The following is a 20630-nucleotide window of genomic DNA, read 5'->3' as shown; positions in this document are numbered from 1 at the left end:
TGCACACTGCTATTTACCTTTTTCCGGCAACAACTGAGTTCCCACGGGACTTCAGCGCGAGACTACAGCTAGCCGTCTAAAACACTATTTAGGTGAATTTAAATCAATCCCAGCACTAATTAATCTTGCTGAGTGTCTCCCATATTTCTGGTTATCAAGGTGTTATGGGAGCTCTCTTTAATACAAAGTCATGTTGAGACCTCTTGTGGCAACACAGAGAAGCAACTTGACATCATACCTGCAAAAGATGATACACCATCACACCTGCAAAAGATGATATATATATATATATATATATATATATATATATAGATAGAGATAGATATATATATATATATATATATATATATATATATATATATATATATATATATATATATATATATATATATATATATATATATATATATATATATATATAGATAGAGATAGATATATAGATATATAGAGATAGAGAGATATATAGAGAGATATATAGAGAGATATAGATATATATAGATATAAGATGATGATGACAATAATAATTCTTAAAGTTTTACAATGTATCTGAACATCTATAACTTAAACTTACGAAATCAATACCACTGTAAGTTATCACTACTTTAACCATGAACATGCAGGCAGCTAAAAATGTCATCACTGCTAAGAACTGGCAAGAGCCCAGAGAAAACTACAGTAGAGTCCTACATTGTCTTTGCATATGTACCCACCGACTGAACATTAATTTTAGTGACCTCCGACTGGCGCAATTGTTACCGCCGAAATGAATAACAATCTTACTGTCGGTAGTTTTAAATAGGATTCAGTGTCGCCCGCTCTGGCCCCAGGAACTTCACATTTCTTAAAATAGAGCTGCAAATCATCAGCAACACACCCGCTGGTTTCTCAGCATCATCCTCACAGGATGATGGTTGCATGAATATGTGTGAAGGTGGTGTTGAAGGTGGAAAAAAAGGTCAATACTACAAAGCAATTATCCAAAACCAAACTGAAGGGGAAACCGGGGTTAAAAATAGTCTAACCTCAAAAGACACTGGGCCCAGGTGCTTCCAGTTACCATAACGAGCTCTTGATCTGCAAGGGAGAGAGAGATAGACCACACCCACTCATGACCCCATAGGGCATCACCCCCCCCTTAAAACGGGGGACCCAACAATGGGAACCCCCGAACCCACTATAACCTACCGGACAATAATAAAACAATACATCCCTCTGGCTGCACACTTGGCGGCCAGTGGCAACAACGATCTAGGAATCAACACTGTAAACCCGCAGGTTGTTCAACTGCTTCCGTTGCTGTGCTGGTTACAGCCAGGCAAGTCTTTGGCGTGATTCCAGGGCAAACTCTGTGTCCCCAGAGCAATTTACAAAATGCCAGTTATATTCAAACTACACTGTAATTAGATATTTTTGAAAATATTAACATGTGTATGTGTGTGTCAGTTATTATACACTGAACAAAATTATAAACGCAGCACTTGTGTTTTTGCCCCCATACATCATGAGCTGAACTCGAAGATCTAAGACTTTATGTACACGAAAGGCCTATTTCTCTTAAATATTATTCAAATCTTTCAAAATCTGTGTTAGTGAGCACTTCTCCTTTGCCGAGAATCCATCCACCTCACAGGTGTGACATATCAAGATGCTGATCAGACAGCATGGGTATTGCACAGGTGTGCCTTAGGCTGGCCACAATAAAAGGCCACGTGAAAATGTCTAATTATACCTTTCACTCTCCTATCTCTCTAATCTGCTCTAACAGAGGGGGGAAACTGCTTTAAACACTTCTCAAAACCCATTTTTACCAGTTTGCCTTCCCTGCAATAGGGCTGTAATGTAATATAACATTTTTTTTGTTATATATATTGTTATATTGCTATAAAGTTTATGTATGTTTATTTTTGTCTATCTACATCATGTGTAGCACTTTAAAATTTCTTTCTTAGAAGGTGAAAGGAGGTAAAATCTTAACTACACACAACACATTTAAGGGAAAAACTGAGGTTTAGGGAGTCTATCCCTTTTTCAAATGTTTTCGTCCTAAAAAAAAGTCTTGAGGGAAACATTGAAAACTGGAAGCGGAGAAAAAAAGGTCAGATTTTACAATCTGAAGATAATAAATTCTCATAGAATCAAATAACATTTTCCTATTGAAGATAACAGTATTGGCCCCATGGTTTAAAGTGCATGGCACAAGGGCCTTAGGGTTTGTCCAGCTCCACTTTTGCTTAAAGAGCGCAAAGTAAGATGCAAGGCACAAAGAGGTTGTATTTAGTCTCTTAATTATGTTTTAGGCGTAACATGAATCAAACCAGTGTCATCTACCACTCCCTTTAATAGCGAGGTGACTCGTGGAGTAACGTTAGTGAGTGTACGAATATAACTGAAGTTACGACGTAATATAAATACTTTCTTTGATCGTGAAGCCTAATGTTACTGTACAGTGCTGTGAAATGAATAAAGTACACTGAAGACTGGAATCTTGGTTAACAGTGACAGATCTATGTGATATGTGCTCGTCTCCTATAAAATGTCTGTACCTTGCTGCGCTGCAGTATGTATGATGAACTGGTCACATCTCTCTCTTCCAGGTAATTTCTTTACTGTATGTTGTATTGATGTATGAGTGTTTCTTTAAGGCTGCTGTCAGTGCATCCTTGACTGATCCTGTCAAAGTGTCGGGAGATTGAAACAGCCTAATCAATGAAGTTATGCTGCTGTTCCTTGTGTGTAAATACGCACAGCATCTCTCTCTAAATGGGGAGCATCTTATTATTGGAATAATGCGCCCTTTAAATAGAAGGTAAATACTGTGCCATTGACTTTAGACCAGGTGTTGGTTGGTCAATGGCGCAATCACTTTCTGCTGCCTCAAGATAGAAATGTGCCAAAAATGTGCCTGACCACACCTCATTTTAACATCAACTGTCCCATTGGCGCACAGATGGCTGCAAGTACATTTGCTACACAATGAGCATTGCACTTTGTGTGGGGTGGAAGACAGGGTAATGATTTGCACATATTTGTTTTCCACTGGAAACTAACTTGAAGGCTTTTGCATACTGCTAAGAGCAAAATCTTAAGGGAAACAAAAAATATTTTTAAATCAGTGGTTCTCAAATGTTTCCACGTTAAGGATCCCTAAACTAACACGCATTAGACCAAGGACCCCCTTTTGATAGGATTTTATCACAGGGTCCGCCATCTGATAGGATTTTTTTTACTTAAGATGTTTTGTTACACAAAGCTGTATGAAACCCATGACCAAAATAGTCCTACATTCTGTCATTGTGTAACTTATTGATGGAATTATAGTGAAAATACATTTTTCCACTTTTGGCTGGGGACTCCCACGTGCCCCCTCAAGGATCCCTGGGGGTTCCCGGACCCCATTTTGCGAACCACTGCTTAAAATGGTTCAACATGAAATGATATAATCACTGTGATAAAAGAATGTCAGAACACAGTTTGGTGCTTTCTTTCAGACTTAAACCAAATACGTTGTGCTGCTTTGTTACAGGAAATGCCTTATAAATAACATTTAATACAAATCAACACATAAACGTTTCCCTCCTTGGCTGTTGCTCTTTACTGTTCCTCATCTGTAGTTCAATAACGTAACATAACATAACACACTCATAACAGAAATGCCAGTACATTTAAAATGAAATTAGCTTCTTGGCTTCTTATGATGCTGTAGAAATATTTCTTTCTTTTTACATATTTACACATTTTATCATACATATGTACATTTTACAGTTACATTTAATCATTTGGTTTGATTCCTGAGTCGTCCTTTGTCCACATCATTTATCTCCGCCAAGCCTCAACCTCCAGGGCTGAAAAATTAAGCTAAACGTGGAAGTGCCAAAAACTGTAGTTCCTCCAATGGCCGCTCCAAAAGAAATTCAGTCCACATAAACTTCATATTAAAATGCCTAAATTTACAGTAGAAATAAACAACATATTTACAGCCTAAAACAAAAAACTGTTTTGGTCTCTCTAGCTAATTTCCCCTGTTGATGACAACTGTACGGATTTTTTTTTTATAAATCTCACCCATTTCAATTATAATAAGGCTTACAGTTACGCATAATTAAGGGCATGCCTGCTTTGAGTGACAGGTGGGCGCCATCACAGGTGGCTAGTTGCTAGATGTCTGCTACCTCCACCCAACGGCTGGTGCCACCACACAGAGATTCACAATCTCTCTTCAGAAACCTATGGGTGACGTCACGGAGACTATGTCCATTTTTCATACAGTCTATGGTCTCCACCTGCCAGGGAAGGTAAACAGTTCATGTACCGATGCAGGTAATCTCAAAACAGCCCAGACATCTTCACATCAGATGTGAGCTACTGTCATAGAGTCTTTGAGCAAAGCATCTCCCACCTTTTCTTGATCCGTTACTTTGCCTTTAGCGCATGCTGTACATGGTACAAATAGGACCTTTTGCTGTCAGAAATGTGCTACTTGAGCAGTTACACAATTAGAAGCTAAAGGAAGAATATATCTGTCGAGTGGACATTTGTAAGAGTATGTTATGGCCAAGGTTGTAACCTTGACTTGGAATGCTTCTGGTGACAGCACAGTTTTTTTTAACTGTCTGCATGTGAGGGCATTCACTACCATACACATTTGCATTGGAAACCCTCCTGTCTGGTCAAACAGTTGACACAAATATTATAACTCCATCATAAGTTTAGAAGGGGAGATTTCTCGGGGTACACCACCCTCTTGCCCCTCACTGGCATATGATACCTCATCTCCTTCCAAAACCTGGAGGAAGGGGAGAGGGATGGCGACAACTGTGTGTTTTGTCCACTTTTCTCCTCGTCCTCTCTCCTCTTCATACATGTCCTCTGACTCGTCGTTGGGTTCTTCCACCAACACACAGCGCCCTGCTTCTTCCTCAGGTGACGCACTGACTCTGGGAAAAGAGCCAGCTGAGCCCGGGTGACTTCTTCCAACTCAACCAGAACCACCTGGAAAGCAGCGCTCGAATTAGAATCTGGGTGGCCCTTTGAGCGTGTGACCATGAGCCACGAAGAAATTTGAATTACATTAATAAATCATCATGGTTTTATCTCTTTCATGCTGTCACAGTCAGATAAAACAAGTTGTGTGCTGTGAGTGTTCTGAGGAAATAACGTGACTCCATGAACCTGTGTTAATTTTTTTTCTTTCTTATTAAATCAAGTGTAATGATTTAATGCAGCCTGGGGTTAAGGTTGGCCTAGAGCTAAATTTAATAGTGATGTTAAATATGTGTAGCTCCACGACAGCTGTCTTTGTAGAGAGAAAAATTTCTGCTGTCAAGAATATGAATGAAAGAGTTTGTTTTCTCACCTTGAGAGATTCCTCCAGCAGCGCTCTGTGCATTGCTGCCACGCACTCCAACTGCTGCCTTGTGTCTGAATAGACTTCTTCACTACCATCAAAACTCATGCTGCTGCTGCTGCTGCTGCTGTCTCTGGTCTTGCTTTCGGTGCTCTCATTGCTCTTAGATATGTTGTTGTTATTATTGCTAAGGCTGCTTGTGTGTCTTTTGCTGGTGAAAGTGGTGGCGGTGTAGAGCAGAAGGAGGCGGCGACTGGCTTGTATATTCTCTTCCACTGAGTCCACTATGGCTGTAGGGAGGAAACGGAGGAGAGAGACAGTGCAAATGTGTTAGAAAAACATGAGCATAAAAGTGACCAAAACTTGTCAAATCCTATAGACATATCAACTTGTAACAAGGGGGTCACAAGTAGACACTGGAGTATTTTGAGGGGTCGCAAGTAGGCTTGAGCCGTATCAATTTTTTCACAACTTTATACCTTCCTGAAACCTTATATACACCATATACGGTATATGGTGGTATTGTCCAGCCTACAATGCTGTGTGTCTAATATGTAGTTAGCCTACTGTCTACTTAGATAAGTCTTTCTGCGTTTAAATACTTAACCAATAGAATAATCGATAGGGAATAAGCATGTGTTACTCGTATATAAATAAACAAAAAACACATTTTTCAGTATCTTAGATAGCAGCCTGTACTGTATCTGAAAGTAAAAATATGGCACTGACATTCAGGCAAAGCCAACATTCCCTTCAATAACAATGACAAATAACGTACATGAAAATATCGGTTGTAAAAAAAATTAAAATAAAAAATTTACTTGGTTGTGACTGAAAATATAATACTAATATTGACAACCTAAGAAAAGGTCCTTAAATTTTCAGAGTGGAGTTGCAGTAAAAAACATGTTTTTTAAAGTACCCATATATCTGAGGCAAATAATACCACAGTGCTATCTCTGCTATGTAAAAGACTTACCCTGCCCGGGCCGACAGTCACGGCCTGCTATGAAGAGTTTGTAGCCGCAAGCATTTTCCAACACTTGAGGCAGTGTGTGAAGGGCAAATGTCTCCACTTCCTTGCTGAATCCGATTGAAAAGGGCTGTGGGTATGCCACATAGGCATCATACAGCCTCCCATCCAACTCTGACATGGGGAAAAAGGAAAAGCTCATTAAGGATATTTTTAGTGGTGGTTGTTTTGCTCAGGTGAGACAATGGCTGCTCCTCCACTGCACCGAATGACAGATAAAGCCTGACAGGTTGGGTAAAAGGTAGCACTTGAGGTTCTTTGAGCTGTGATGTGTATATGGGTACTGTGTGTGTGTTGCAGGGTCAAAGCATCACTGTTGGATTTTTCATCTTGGAGTGTTGTGAGTGTAGCGTAATAGTTTGTTTTTTGTGAGCTGACATCATTACCTTGCATACTGTATGTGATAACGAGCACATTACTAATTAAACAGCAGATGTGAAAGATTACCTTTATTTGAATAGAGGACTGGAAATGCTCTCCTGAACCACAGCACAATGTCAACCTTAAAAAGGTAGTAGATGGTGACACTGATGATAAAGAGAACCGTCACGCTACCAAGCATGAATCCAATGGGAAGTATGATGTTGGGATCTGTAGAGATGAACATCACACATACCAGACTTAGAAACTTAGGCTGCATCTACACCATTGATGTGTTAAGAGAACTGTGTTCCACTTGGCATCAAAATACCTGTAACTTTGATTGATTGTGTCTACTTTGTTTTCGCCAATAATTTGCCAGTTGCCTACTGTAAATGTGTCTTTATTGAGTGGTGAGGAAAAGTGTCAACATGCAGCCTTTACTGATCATCTTTCTACTAGGTTTTGATTTTGATAACCATTTCATCACTAAAGTAATTTTTAAGCAAAAATGGCAAAAATTCATGGCCCTAGCTTCCCTAAAAATTTAATATGTGCTGATTTATTATCCTTTATGATGTTAAACTGAGGGTCTTTTTGGACTTAGTTGGATAAAACAAACAATGTGAGGTGTCAACTTTGTCTGTGGTCTTGAGTTTTCATTTGGCAGGTGTGTTTTTACCTTCTGGTAGCAGAGTAAAATATCCCTCAGGATTGCCTCTGGCACTGTATGCTCGACAAGTGTAGTTGATGTGGAAATCCTCCTCCCTCAGCTCAGAAACCAACAGCTGTCGCTCGAACCACACACCTTTACGAGGAACATCCTGGTTCCACAAACTGGTGAGGACAGAAAGATGAAAAAAGAAAGGTAATGCAAGGACACGTGATGCTGCTTTGCTTGGTTAGAGCAGGAGTATCCAGTTCTTAAAATAGTCATTGTGCTTATTTTCATGTAATAATTTTATTTAGTAGTTGTACCAGAACAGGTTTACCTGGTTTAACTTTCAAAAAACACCATATTTTTGTCATACTGTACATTGCTGCAGCTCCTCTTTTCACCCTGTGTTAAACGCTCCTATTAGCTACGGAGTGATGCATCTCACCTCTACAAGATCTTTGTTGGGAGTTGCACATGCGCAGTACCTAGTTAAGGCCTACTAGCCAATCAGAAGCAGAGTAGGGCGGGTCCTGAAAAGCTGGTATAGTCTATGATAAACACTGCTTCGGTCAACCAGTGGTTTGTACCATGTAAGTTACCAACTTAGTTACCTCCATAGATCGAAGTAGGGTTTTGGGAAACAGTTGCATTGCTGCTTGCAACTGCATAGTTCCAACCAAGGAAGTGCTTTTGGGAAACGCACCACACTTTTGCAACATGGACTGGAGCAAGAGTTTCAGAGTGGTGAGTTATTAATCTGTAACAAAAGTATCTTTCATCCATAAAGCTTTAACTGAGTTTCTGTCTCTACATCACAGTAACAACTTTATGTTCATTGACTGCCTGGAGGGTAGCAAGTGTTTGTAAGGGAGAGGAGAGGCAGCAGGCGGATGTCTTGTCTCTGTGTGCTGCAGCTCAGAGTGTTTTTCCCCGGTGTTTTTGAGGGCGTAACTGACTAGCTGATAGGTGAGCATTTTGACACGTGTTACCATACATAACACGGTAACGGAAAAACAAGGCTGGACTAAACGACCTGTTTTAAGACCGTTCAGACCACCTTTCTGTGGGAGGTCATAACTCCCTTTGGGCTGGGCTTTTTCACTTTGCAAACATATTACATGCACAAAAAAGAGATAACATAATAAAGGAAAAAGAAAAAAACAAAAAGCATAATATGGCCTCTTTAATAATTTATATTTTATAAATATTCTACCTTCTACCTTTTAGTTCTTGTTGTGCTAGTCTCATTCTTTAATCAAACAAATACATGTAATCTGAAAAATATTAAAATAAAGAATTCACACTTTATAACAACTATCTTGATATATGTTTAAAAACACATCTATGCTCACTTTAGAAATTCTCCACATGGTATTGAAGAAATAAAAACTCAAACAACAAATCGAAGTAGAATTACTACTTTACAATGTTGGGGGGCTTATAATTATATCCCAAGAAAGCTGTGATTTTGTCTGATTTATTTGAACACAGACACCTTGTAAACATTTTTGTCTTGTCATACCCCAAAAGCAGCAGTTAAAACAAACAAAAGGAAAGTTAAGTGTTCTGACCGTTTATTTGACGTGTAGACACGTTCAGAGGGGTTGGTATTGAAAATCAAAACGCCTCTGACCAACCAAAAGATATCAACTGAAGGGCTCCCAACAGATGGCACAAACACTCGGCACTGCTTGCTGAAATTGGACCCTAAACACATTCACAAACAATAATAAATTATACTGAACAAAACAATATCTCAATTTATAAACCTAAATTTAAAATTTCTAAATATTTCTAAATGTTTCTCACACAGACTAATACACAGATGTATGCCCATAAAGGGCTTCAGACCCTGGCAGGTGTTCAGACCAAAAATAGCATTGTGTCTATGTTACAGATGGCAGTGAAAAGATGAAATTTGACAATTTTAAATAAAACAACCATGAGTTTGAAAGATTTATCAAGCGCTACACAGTGGTTTGTAAGACAATGAGGGATGAATTCACAAAGAATGGATTGTGGCCGCTGATAGCACATCACATGCAACCGCTATCTTCCCTGTCTCAAGGTCCCTCATGCTACCCAGTCTCATCCATGTACATACAAATAACACGACTTTTACACTTTTAAGTTATTACTTGGTCAGGTTTAGGAAAACAATAAGTTAAATTACTATTTACATAATTATTTTATATTGAGAAGTATTGTCATTTTGTCATTGACCCAATGCAAACAGACTTCTGTTTGGAACCAATGAAGATGCCCCGGGCTGGAAAGAATGCAGGTTTAAGGCATTTAAAGTAGCGATGAGTTAGTGTCTCTTGCTAGTTTCTCCAACCTTGCCTACCCCAGCTTTAACAGTAGAAAACCGCAATTTATGTTACAAAGGATTCTACCTGAAATGTGCACTTGCATTTACTCCCTCATCAGTGCCAAAAAAGTGGTGTCACTAAAATGAATAGGAGTAGGCTGTGTTTTTTGACACAAGGCAAATGTTGGTCTGAACGAAGCCTGAGTCAGTTTCAACAATGTATTTAAACTGCAGAACACAATATTTGTCAGAATATATTGCAGAGAGGGACTCACCTATCTGTGCCTTGAATATTTCATTGGCTGGTTCATGCACTTCTGGAACCAAATTATACTCCACTGAAAAGTAAAAAATGCAGAAACAGAGGTTGAGGTTGTCTAATCACAAAATACCAAATAGTTACTAGCTGTCTTTGCAGTTCTTCCCACTCTTGTTTGTAATAAGTTTAGGGTCATGGAAGTAATTTCAACCTCTTGTCACCCTGCTGTAACCTTTGCGTAGTTAGGGTTAAGGTTGTAATGTTGGTGATTTAGAAAATAATGTTGGTGATTTTGAAAAGTGAAGTGTATTCCACTGGAGGTGTTAACACAGGTTCCCCTCAGACACAGTCAAGGGATTATCTTTGTTCTCACCTCTAACCCATGCGTCAATGGTCTCTGACACGGATCCTGTGATGCCTCCGAGAGTGAAGGTCAAGGTACAGGTGTAGAGGCTGTTGTTTTGAGGTTCCACCCCATCAATCTTCAGGTGGGTTGTATCCCAGTAGGTATACTTGCCTGTCCCATCAACAATGGGGTCACAATCCTGAGTAAAGGAAACTTAAAAGTCAGGCTTTTTATCATGACAGTATATATATATATATATATATATATAAAAAAAAAAAAACAATTAAAAAAAACCCTACTTTTTTATAAGGGTAGCCAGCCACATGGTTAAAGGAATACCCTGGTGAGTAGAGTTGGGGGGTCTAGAGCCCGATGGATCCCATTTCTTTCAACAAAATACCCAGACTTTCTCTGTGAATAGCGCCAAATCCAATTCAAACTGACTGCTTTACAATTATAGGGAAAGACGTTAAACTTTCCCTATCTACTACAACACCTCTCACGAGGTCCCGTTACAGGAACATTGATTGATGTAAAAAAAATAAATAAATAAAAATAAAATCCATTCATCGGTAATCGACAGAAGAAGTAGGTAGATGTCATGAGTAGCGATGGCCACCATGCTGAACAGATAAAACACCACCTACTGAAAGTCAAACTAAAGGAAGTTTCCAATATAAAGAGAGCTATATAGTTGAAAAAGCATTGTAAAATGACTCTACATTTGTATTTAGGTCACTTGATTCTGATACTACATCAGATTTTCATAGTAATATTTTCATATTTACTTTTTATCCAGTGTTACATCTACTGCATATAGTGCAGGATTTTGCTTACTTTAAGACTTCCAAATTGCCTTCATTCATGTTGTGTATAGTGTATTGGTCCAAAGAGTTCACAGAGTTTCCCCCAGATTGTCTGTATAGATCTGGCCCAGCAAAACTACTCTACAACAGTTGGAGTACCCTCAATAAGTTTGTGAATATTTTATATTGGTGCTTATTGAGCTCAACAAGACTTTCCCATAACTCACTCTGTACCACTTGATGGAGGAAGTGATGTTGTAGCTGTTCAGTTTATTGATGTAGTCCTTCAGAGGGCAGGACAGGCTGTCAGTGACTCCCCTCATAAGTGTTTGAATAGCTTTCCTTGGCCTACCACACTCTCCGGCATTTGGCAGTTCCACTACCAGCTTGGTGGCCTGCCTGTAGCAGCGAGAGGGAGTTCTGTTGAAATTGAAAAAGAAAATGTATTATTAATGATAATAGATTATTATTATTATTGTTGTTGTTGTTATAATTTTGTTCATCTTCAAGAATATACAGTGGAAATATGCCAACTGGCCTTTTTTGAATAATCTGACAGTTTGTGCACGTGGAAGCATTATTCTTTAAATTTGAAGAATGAACATGTATATTTGGTTTGACTCTGTGCATTCATCTCAGCTTGAAGTTTAGTGGAACTGCTGAACATAACTGGCCATAACAAATTAATGGTACAATAATGGCATGAAATAAAAACGAACTACTAAATGTAAAAAAAGGTACACAGCGCACAGTAAGAGTGTACATCCCTACAGTAGGTGCAATGATGTAGCCTCAGGGGCGTATGTAAACATGCAGAATTAGCACTGGTTTATGTGTTGCCTGACAGGTGCTGATTCTGAGGACAGACAGGATGCACAGTATCTGAAACATGACGTATCATTGATTGATTGACTAATAATCAGCTCGTATGTGTTAAGCCTGTATGTTTAAGATGTATTTCAGCATCCGTTGACCGTTTTAAATACATTCGATCACATGGCTCATACTGTTTATCCTGCTGTAATATTATTTCTAGCAACCTTCAGATTTAAATATAGTACCTCAGTATGCTCACATATTCCCCGTCATCGTCCAGTGTCATGTTAAGAAACCACAGAGTCTCCCTGTAAACCAGGATTCGACCGGTCTGGTTGCTCATTTCTCGGCCCGTCTTTGAGTCGTACCAGGTGATGTTGTAAGGGACAGTTGTGAAGCTGAAGACATCTGGAGACACCAGGGTGCTATTCAGCATAGCCATATCCCCAGGAACAGAGTAAACCCTCTCAAACTGGACCTTGTAGTTGGTACAGTTTTCTGCAACACACACGAGAATGGATTTGTCATGTATTCAGCTGTTCAACACTAATAGAGTTCTGAACAAAATTGTGGCATCTTGAAGGGTTACTTCTAATCCAAGCTGAGCCACTTTAGCACTAAATGGTGTGCAATCTATCTGTAATTTATGTGTTTGTTCCTTGACTGTCCAGGATTAGAGCCAGCGACCTTCCTTCTGGTCTGTAGTTTGCTTTATTGACTGCATGATATTTTGCATATTGAACTCAACAGTGGCTCCACAGTGCGATCACAAAAACAGCCTGTCAGTCTTTGCTTTTTTTTTTCATGAATAATCTGAAATCAGGGTAAGACTTCTGAAGATCTCACACCTTTCAGAAACAGAGGACTGATAAACAGTTGCAGTTCCATGAGTGGCCACAAGATGACGATAAAATCCTACAAATACCCTCAATAATTTCTCTGTCAGTTCTAAACAATTTCAGAGCACTAGTAGTATTTATGTAGTTCTTTCATTAAAGAAACGTGACTTAGCTCACCCTGTACAAATCCCGTTGAGATCCCATATAGCCCAAAGAAAAACAGGAGACTTCCCAGTGTTGAACGCAGGCCCATGGCTGAAAAACACACATATAAACAACAGTTGATAATTAAGCCAGGCTCAAAACTACAATAACAGCATGAAATCATTGCAAACTGCTGACTTACTGGAACATGTCTGTACAGTGACACAGACAGGTCAAGATGCTTAAAGCGGCAATAACAGCAATAAGTTTAAGCCAAACCTTATCCCACCCAATATTTTTAAAAGTACATCTGTCTTTTCCTCTCTCCGGTTTTCCTACCCCCTCCCTGCCCTCCTACCTCTGTCCCACAAACATTGATGAGCAACGGTCTGGTATTTTAGGAGTCATTTATGTAGAGACATCTGACAACATGCTGCGTAATGCTTTGGAAGTGGCCCAGCATTCTTGAACACTGCTTAACTCTAAGGGAACATTCTTACTCAGCTTTGCTTGTAAATCTATTAAGCCTCTCGGGGGGCATTGGTGACTTTTTTGTCTCAAGCATGTACAGCTACTACCATTACTGTACTGGTTCCAACCAGCTCTGCCATAGCAATTTGGTTATATTTCTAGGTGTTTTTTGGTTAAGTTACTCTTGGTCTCAAGTCCAGTTACATTCACTTTTTAATGGGTGGATCCAGTGTTAGTACCACCAGTCACAGTAACACTGTTGTTTCACCACAAATATGACGTTTTGATGTCAGTGTTGTTTTAGTCTGATAAACAATGTTTAAATGAATATGGTAAATAGACTGCATTTATATAGCGCTTTTCTAGTCTATTGACCAGTCATCAGTGTTTGTTTCAGGAGCAGTTAGGAGTTTAGTGTCTTGCTTAATCACTCTCTTTGGATGAGCCGGGGATGAAACCAGTAGACCAGCCACATGGCTCAGGAGGCACAGTGGTCTAAGTATATTAGGTAGGTCAAGGTATATTTGCAGCCTGCTTATTTTGGTATCTTCAGTAGGTGAAAAAACTGAGAAAGGCAACAAAACTACTGAGGTTAGGGTTTGGTTACCACCTCCCAACCTGTGTGCTCTTCTGATAAGGGCAAGGCATCCTTTGACATTTTTGCTATGTTACTTGTAACATTTAAAGTAAGATACCTAACCCTACTTCTTATTACTTCTTATTATCAGAACACTTTGTGAAATGTTCACGAACAAGACTGAATTGTGGATTTTATTAGTAGTTAGGGCCAAAAGGCCTGTTATTTTAAGTCAGAATGATATAAACCAAGGAAAACCATCAAACCCTAACTTTACAGCAGCTGGAACCAGCAATTTTTGTTAAATTTTTCTTAACTAATCATTTGATAGTCTTGTCGTTTCATTTTACATTCAGTGGAATATAAAATTTGATAATGTTGACAAATGTTTTACCTTGTTTGGTGTAGGGGCCAAGAAACACTGAGAAGGATAATCCATGAGAAACTAAGCGTTATTCATCTCAATGGAGTGGGGTCTTTCTTTTAGTACACACAAATTTCAGCTCCTGCGTCTGTTATTAAATGATCCAGAGTCTTGGCTGCAGTTAGGCAGCATAGTTTGACTCTGGGACAAGCCTGGGCGGAGAGGAGCGTGGGAAGCGCTCAACCGGTTTAGCACCCCAGTGGCATGAACAGAGATGGGGGAGTAACACATGGGTGGATGAGGTGAACGGAACTGACTAAGTTACACGTGGGAGAGAAATGTCGGGAAAGTGATTTCCCTCGTGACTGCAGGCCTATGTTGTTGTTTTGTGGTTTTGTTTACCAAGGTTTGGATGACACACAATATTTTGCTTTTACTTCAGTTTTAACTTATCCTACAACACACTTTTAAAAAGACTGTATAACATTTGTGGCTACAAGCAGCTTGTCATCTTTAATAATTCACATTACAGCACCTCATCATAACTGTCCCCCCCTTCCCACACACACACACACACACACACACACACAACTGGTAATTTACTTACTCTGCACTTAATTGCAGATAACAACTAATGGAAATATGGCTTCCTGCCAGGAAACTTAAAAGAAAAGAGGAAAAGAGATTGCCCCTGCCAAGACTGTAGTGTTGATACAGTGCATTTTTAGATCCACATCTGCTTTTCTAACAGTGAGGCTACCAACACTGACTTTAATACTTGAACATGAAGATTCAAATTGCAGTTATGTACATATAGCAATTTAAGTACCATGTTTTTGCATGGGTTTAGTTCTACTATTGTAAGCAAATGAAGCCAGCACATCAAGGACTGGCATCCCTATATCAACTTCCGATCTACACTGGCTATTTCCGAAATTCACGGGCTAGATCCTCTGAAGGACCTGGCCCGTGAAGGAGTGTCCCCGATACGGCGTGAAGGACATGCTGAACCTGTTCCACCCCGACACAGGACAGTCTAGAGCTTCACCACAATTAATAATGCATTTGTGATACTCTTTTCAAGAGAATTCAAGTTCAAGTCAGAAATTTCCATGGTTATCATCAGAAAGTAACAGTATAAAGTAATCAACTTGGAATGACTGCATGCACATATTTGATTGGCCAATGCAGTGCGCAGCAGGATGATGATGCATTGTGTTGAGCCAGCGCAGTGGTCTTATTAAAATTCCACTGACCATCAGAACCTGGCACTGCCTTTTCTGTCACTGCCTGACTGCCTTTTCTTTCTCCATCAAAAAATATAGACGCATGCTTGTAGAAAGCTAACCAAAAATAGCAAGGCTTTATTTTCTCATTTTTCCAAGTTCCTTGCATAATGGAAATTACGTTCAGTATCCAATACTACAAGTGGTAAACTGAGAGAGGTTCCACAATACACACGTTTATAGTTGTGGACTATCTTTTTTTTTTTACAGATACATGTACCCAGTTAATAGTAAATAGAGTTGGAAAGTTGGAGGAGCTATTATGGGCACCCTTGATTCTGGAAGTCTGATACATTTTTCCCATAGACAACATTGTGTGACTCCTAGTTGGAACACTTCTCCAGCTTGGGTAGACATGAATCAGAGATTTTAAATGTTTTTTTCATTGATTAAAAATTGAAGGTACAAGCTTGTATAAACTTCAGAGAGAAATTAACTCCCAATGTGCATTTCTGCTAGAAACATCCAGTCACAGAGCTAAAATTATGTTACATGCTCTGCAAATGGTGGGAGGAAGCCAAAACTTTATGGTCTTGAGAAAACAGTCTGCATGTGAATTAAAGTACATCTGAATTGTGGATAAATATATTTCTACTTATACTACTATGATTTGCGCCTCTGACTGGCTTCTTCTCCATAGCAATGGCCAACAAGTTGAGGGTCATGGGTAATCGTAGTATGTAGAGCTGTCCGCCATGCCAAACTAAAGGAAAAAAAACAGAAATTGTGAAGTGAGTTGCTGGTTCCTGCAATGTTTTAATGTTGTGGCCATCGTTTTTTATTATTTAAACTTTGTGTCTGTTTTGGCCCGTCTATAGCCAGAAACGGGCAAGGCTGTTTGGAAGATATATACTTAGGATTGATTTGACAAATTGATATGTTGTAAACTGAGATCTAAGGCAGTGTTGTAGAAAGTGCTTGTATAGCAGAAATCAGACTGTTGGGAAATGGGACTTCTCTAACTGAACAAATTTGGGCAATGTTTGACTTCAATACAACAAACTGACAGAAAGGAACAAGTGTCCATTTACTTTTGTTTGCATTCGGTGAGGTGGTAGTTGGGTGTGTTGGCCAACAAATCTGCTCAGTCTTGCAAACTTTGTCCATCTGTTTATGGGACAACTGTTGCAACACAGACTGAAGAGTGATTACAACCCCAAGGTTGTGACAGCATGGACATCTAAAGGACAGATAACCACTTGATAAACAACATGGAGTCACTGTTGTTATGTTAACCTCATGCTGTTATGCAATAGAGAATATAAAATATAAAAGACTATTTTACTGTTACTGTAGATATTTTATTTAATGTTGAGAGTAATGCTTCAACAATATGCAGTATATAGTTTCAAATCATCACAATTAAACTGGAAACAGACAAAGACAAAAAACACAGTGAAGTTGGAAGCAACAGTAGCAGTGATTTGATTAGAACTGTGGTTGAATGCAGCCCTAAGAGCTGTGCTGGTGTGAGTCATCATAACCATGCTGATTCCAGTCATGATTCATTGACAAAACAAACACTAGGCAGCAGCAGCAAAATGTACTTTCACCTGCTGTTCTTTCAAACAGTTCACACTGATTGACTGATTTGAACTCAACATAGTTGGACCAATCTCTCAAAAGTACTTTTAAAAGTTGTCTCTTTCCAAAATATAATGTGGGCTTACTCTTTAGCACTAAGACGATCTTAGCTGACTTAAAATGATCAGATGCCTGAGTGTAATATTCTCATGTTCCTAGAGTTTTGGAAAAGTGCTAAGCAAAGCAAAGGGGATGAGGAAGAGGATGTGATCCCAAATGTTGATGGGGAATTGAAACCCAGATCCATAATGCATGTCCTCAATACAACATGCTAAATGACAGCATACCACCCACTCTGAGTCAGAACCAGTAAAGCTTCTGTATTTCTCTTGCAAACAAGGACTTGATATGTATAAACTATTTCACTTTATGTCAATCTACAGGTGCATCTCGAAAAATTTTAATATCGTAAAAAAAAATGTTTCTTCTATAATTCAAAAAGTGAAATGTTTAAATATTCTACATTGCTTACACACATAAAGCCTTTTTTTGTTTTAATCTTGATAATTACGACTTACAGCTAATGGAAATCAAAACTCCAGTATCTCAAAGCTATTTGAATTTTAAATAACACAGAAATGTTGACCTGAGAAGAGCTCTAATCAGCTCCTCTCATTAACTCAATACACCTGCTGAGGTTTCCTGAGCCTTTAATTTCTCAGTGAGGTATTGGTGCTAACCATGCACTTTTCCTAGATAATCAATTTTGTTTGCACCTGTATACAGTGGATACAGAAAGTATTCAGACCCCTTTAAATTTTTCACTCTTTGTTTCATTGCAGCCATTTTCCAAAAATCTAAAAAGTTCATTTTATTTCTCAGTAATGTACACTCAGCACCCCATCTTGACATAAAAAAACAGAAATGTAGAAATTTTTGCAAATTTATTAAAAAAGAAAAACTGAAATATCACATGGTCATAAGTATTCAGACCCTTTGCTGTGACTCATATTTAACTCACATGCTGTATATTTCTTCTGATCCTCCTTGAGATGGTTCTACTCCTTCATTGGAGTCCTGCTGTGTGTAATTAAACTGATTGGACTTGATTAGGAAAGGCACACACCTGTCTATATAAGACCTTACAGCTCACAGTGCATGTCAGAGCAAATGAGAATAATGAGGTCAAAGGAACTGCCTGAAGAGCTCAGAGACAGAATTGTGGCAAGGCACAGATCTGGCCAAGGTTACAAAACAGTTTCTGCTGCACTTAAGGTTCCTAAGAGCACAGTGGCCTCCATAATCCTCAAATGGAAGAAGTTTGGGACGACCAGAACTCTTCCTAGACCTGGCGAAGAGTGGAGAAAACCAGGCACTGCTCATCACCTGCCCAATACAATCCCAGCAGTGAAACATGGTGGTGGTGGCAGCATCATGCTACAGGGGTGTTTTTCAGCTGCAGGGACAAGACGACCGGTTGCAATTGAAGGAAAGATGAATGCGGCCAAGTACAGAGATATCCTGGAAGAAAACCTCATCCAGAGTGCTCTGGACCTCAGACTGGGCCGAAGGTTCACCTTCCAACAAGACAATGACCCTAAGCACACAGAAAAAATAACAAAGGAGTGGCTTCGGAACAACTCTGTGACCATTCTTAACTGGTCCAGCCAGAGCCCTGACTTAAACCCAATTGAGCATCTCTGGAGAGACCTGAAAATGGCTGTCCACCAACGTTTACCATCCAACCTGACGGAACTGGAGAGGATCTGCAAGGAAGAATGGCAGAGGATCCCCAAATGCAGGTGTGAGAAATGTTTTTGCATCATTCCCAAGAAGACTCATGGCTGTACTAGCTCAAAAAGGTGCTTCTACTCAATACTGAGCAAATGGTCTGAATACTTATAACAATGTGATTTCTACATTTGTTTTTCTGTCAAGATGGGGTGCTGAGTGTACATTAATGAGAAATAAAATGAACTTTTTTGATTTTTGGAAAATGGCTACAATGAAACAAAGTGAGAAATTTAAAGGGGTCTGAATACTTTCCGTACCCACTGTATGTAGGGGAGACCGGGTGTGGTTGCAAAAGATTTTTGCTTCAGTAACAATAACTCAATGAATTTGTTAGCTAAAGTTCTGAAATTTTTATACAAAGTAACCACATTTGGTTACTACAAATGGCAACAATTAAATCCTCTACAAGAATATCACAGACCTTGTCACTTGATGTTAAATGCATTGTGTTCCCTACGATGCTGGGTAGGTTGTAACAATCACACAAAAGAATCAAAAATAGATGCCACACTACATGATATGCTTCCAAAACAGGTAGTTAAATAAAAGAACAATGTTTTTCTCTTGCTTGTCTGACTCACAAGCATGTACAGTATGTATGTAAATTTATCTATAGAATAAACTTAAAAGTATACTTAATTACATTTTAGTAGTATGCATTAAAGAACATCCACTGTACAGCCTTAGGTCTAACTAAAAAGGGGGGGAATGTGTGTGTATATTCTTATTCAGAGTCAGTCAGGGCTTGAAGTGGTCCGATATTCACCGGTACGTATACCAGCACTTCTATATCTTACTCTTTGGCGTACCGGGACTTTTTCTTGCGCATAGGCACTTCTCACAAGCTGCCCATACACTTTTCTACCCTCTCCAAATGGTGGAGACAGAGTATGGAAAAGATCAAGTGGCGATACACACACCAACATGTGAATGGGGAGTACTGTTCACAGTGCTGGTAACCCTGGAGTGTGGGTTTGGTGGGCCCAGACTGCATAGGGCTACATGGAAAATATTAAAATCAAGAAAGTACCTAGTTTTATGTATCGTGGATGGTTGTAACAGTTTTTTAAAGTGTTACAACCACCCCACTCCTGTCAGCCAATGTTTAGCTAGCTGTATTACTATAGTGCAGAGGTCACTAATAGGCGGACCGCGGTCCGGATCCGGACCCAGCCGCCGTCCTCTCCGGGCCGCCGACCTACAGCCCATTTATTTTTGAGACTTACTACCTCGTGACGGAGCGTTTCTATTTTAACCCGCGCAGCTTTTCTAGCATTTACTGTACTGGTTTAGAGGACCAGGAAACTCACAGACCAATCGCATGTGCTCCAACCGTCTCATGTGACGCTGCTCAGCCAATCAAATCTGTGCATACCGATGCTTGCGAGTCGAGTCCGCGAGATTCACCAGAGACGTTTTGGAAACACACCCGAATTGAGGAGACGAAAGATAAGAGATTTCACATGACTTTTAATCAAGAATGTACAGATTTTTACATGTACATTCCTCCCACGGGCAGTTCAAAACCAGAATATCTCATAGATCTCCAATATGCTAGCTGGAGCTCACGTTTCTCACTGAACAACAGAAAGTAGGAAAGTGGTAGCTCTGTAAGAGGAAATGAAAGAGAAGAGGAGGCATTACAGCTGTTCATTTGTGTGTTTATTATAAAATTGGTTAAGACTACACTTCATCACT

General features: G+C 39.4%; 1 protein-coding gene and 1 long non-coding RNA gene across 17 annotated transcripts in view; one reads left to right on the top strand and one right to left on the bottom strand.

Moving 5' to 3' along the window:
• Window positions 1-3574: 3574 nt before the first annotated feature.
• The window catches only part of LOC123974167 (interleukin-1 receptor type 1-like), a 22063-nt gene continuing 5007 nt past the window's right edge, over window positions 3575-20630 (bottom strand). For 3 of the 12 annotated variants that reach the window (XM_046054650.1, XM_046054646.1, XM_046054653.1), the window contains 12 exons: window positions 16210-16317; window positions 12950-13027; window positions 12179-12431; window positions 11345-11537; window positions 10339-10510; window positions 9982-10044; window positions 8967-9102; window positions 7420-7574; window positions 6825-6968; window positions 6324-6491; window positions 5354-5634; window positions 3575-4989 (listed from right to left, as the gene is read on the bottom strand). In XM_046054650.1, coding sequence (XP_045910606.1) covers window positions 4699-4989; window positions 5354-5634; window positions 6324-6491; window positions 6825-6968; window positions 7420-7574; window positions 8967-9102; window positions 9982-10044; window positions 10339-10510; window positions 11345-11537; window positions 12179-12431; window positions 12950-13027; window positions 16210-16317 — 2042 coding nt within the window. In that variant the 3' untranslated portion in view covers window positions 3575-4698. Of the gene's footprint in view, window positions 4990-5353; window positions 5635-6323; window positions 6492-6824; window positions 6969-7419; window positions 7575-8966; window positions 9103-9981; window positions 10045-10338; window positions 10511-11344; window positions 11538-12178; window positions 12432-12949; window positions 13028-13118; window positions 16318-16645; window positions 16795-18159; window positions 18348-20630 lie in introns of those variants that run through there. The other 9 variants (XM_046054649.1, XM_046054656.1, XM_046054651.1 and 6 more) reach the window with 8 other exon arrangements.
• Window positions 7967-20630, top strand: part of LOC123974176 — a 50040-nt gene continuing 37376 nt past the window's right edge. For 3 of the 5 annotated variants that reach the window (XR_006825773.1, XR_006825772.1, XR_006825775.1), the window contains exon 1: window positions 18351-18940. This is a non-coding gene — a long non-coding RNA (uncharacterized LOC123974176). Of the gene's footprint in view, window positions 8140-8260; window positions 8362-18350; window positions 18941-20630 lie in introns of those variants that run through there. The other 2 variants (XR_006825776.1, XR_006825777.1) reach the window with 2 other exon arrangements.

The sequence above is a fragment of the Micropterus dolomieu genome, linkage group LG07, assembly GCF_021292245.1.
Source record: "Micropterus dolomieu isolate WLL.071019.BEF.003 ecotype Adirondacks linkage group LG07, ASM2129224v1, whole genome shotgun sequence".
Classification (NCBI taxonomy): Eukaryota; Metazoa; Chordata; class Actinopteri; order Centrarchiformes; family Centrarchidae; genus Micropterus; species Micropterus dolomieu.
Note: the sequence above shows the minus strand (reverse complement) of the source record. Positions and strands in the feature narration are given on the sequence as shown.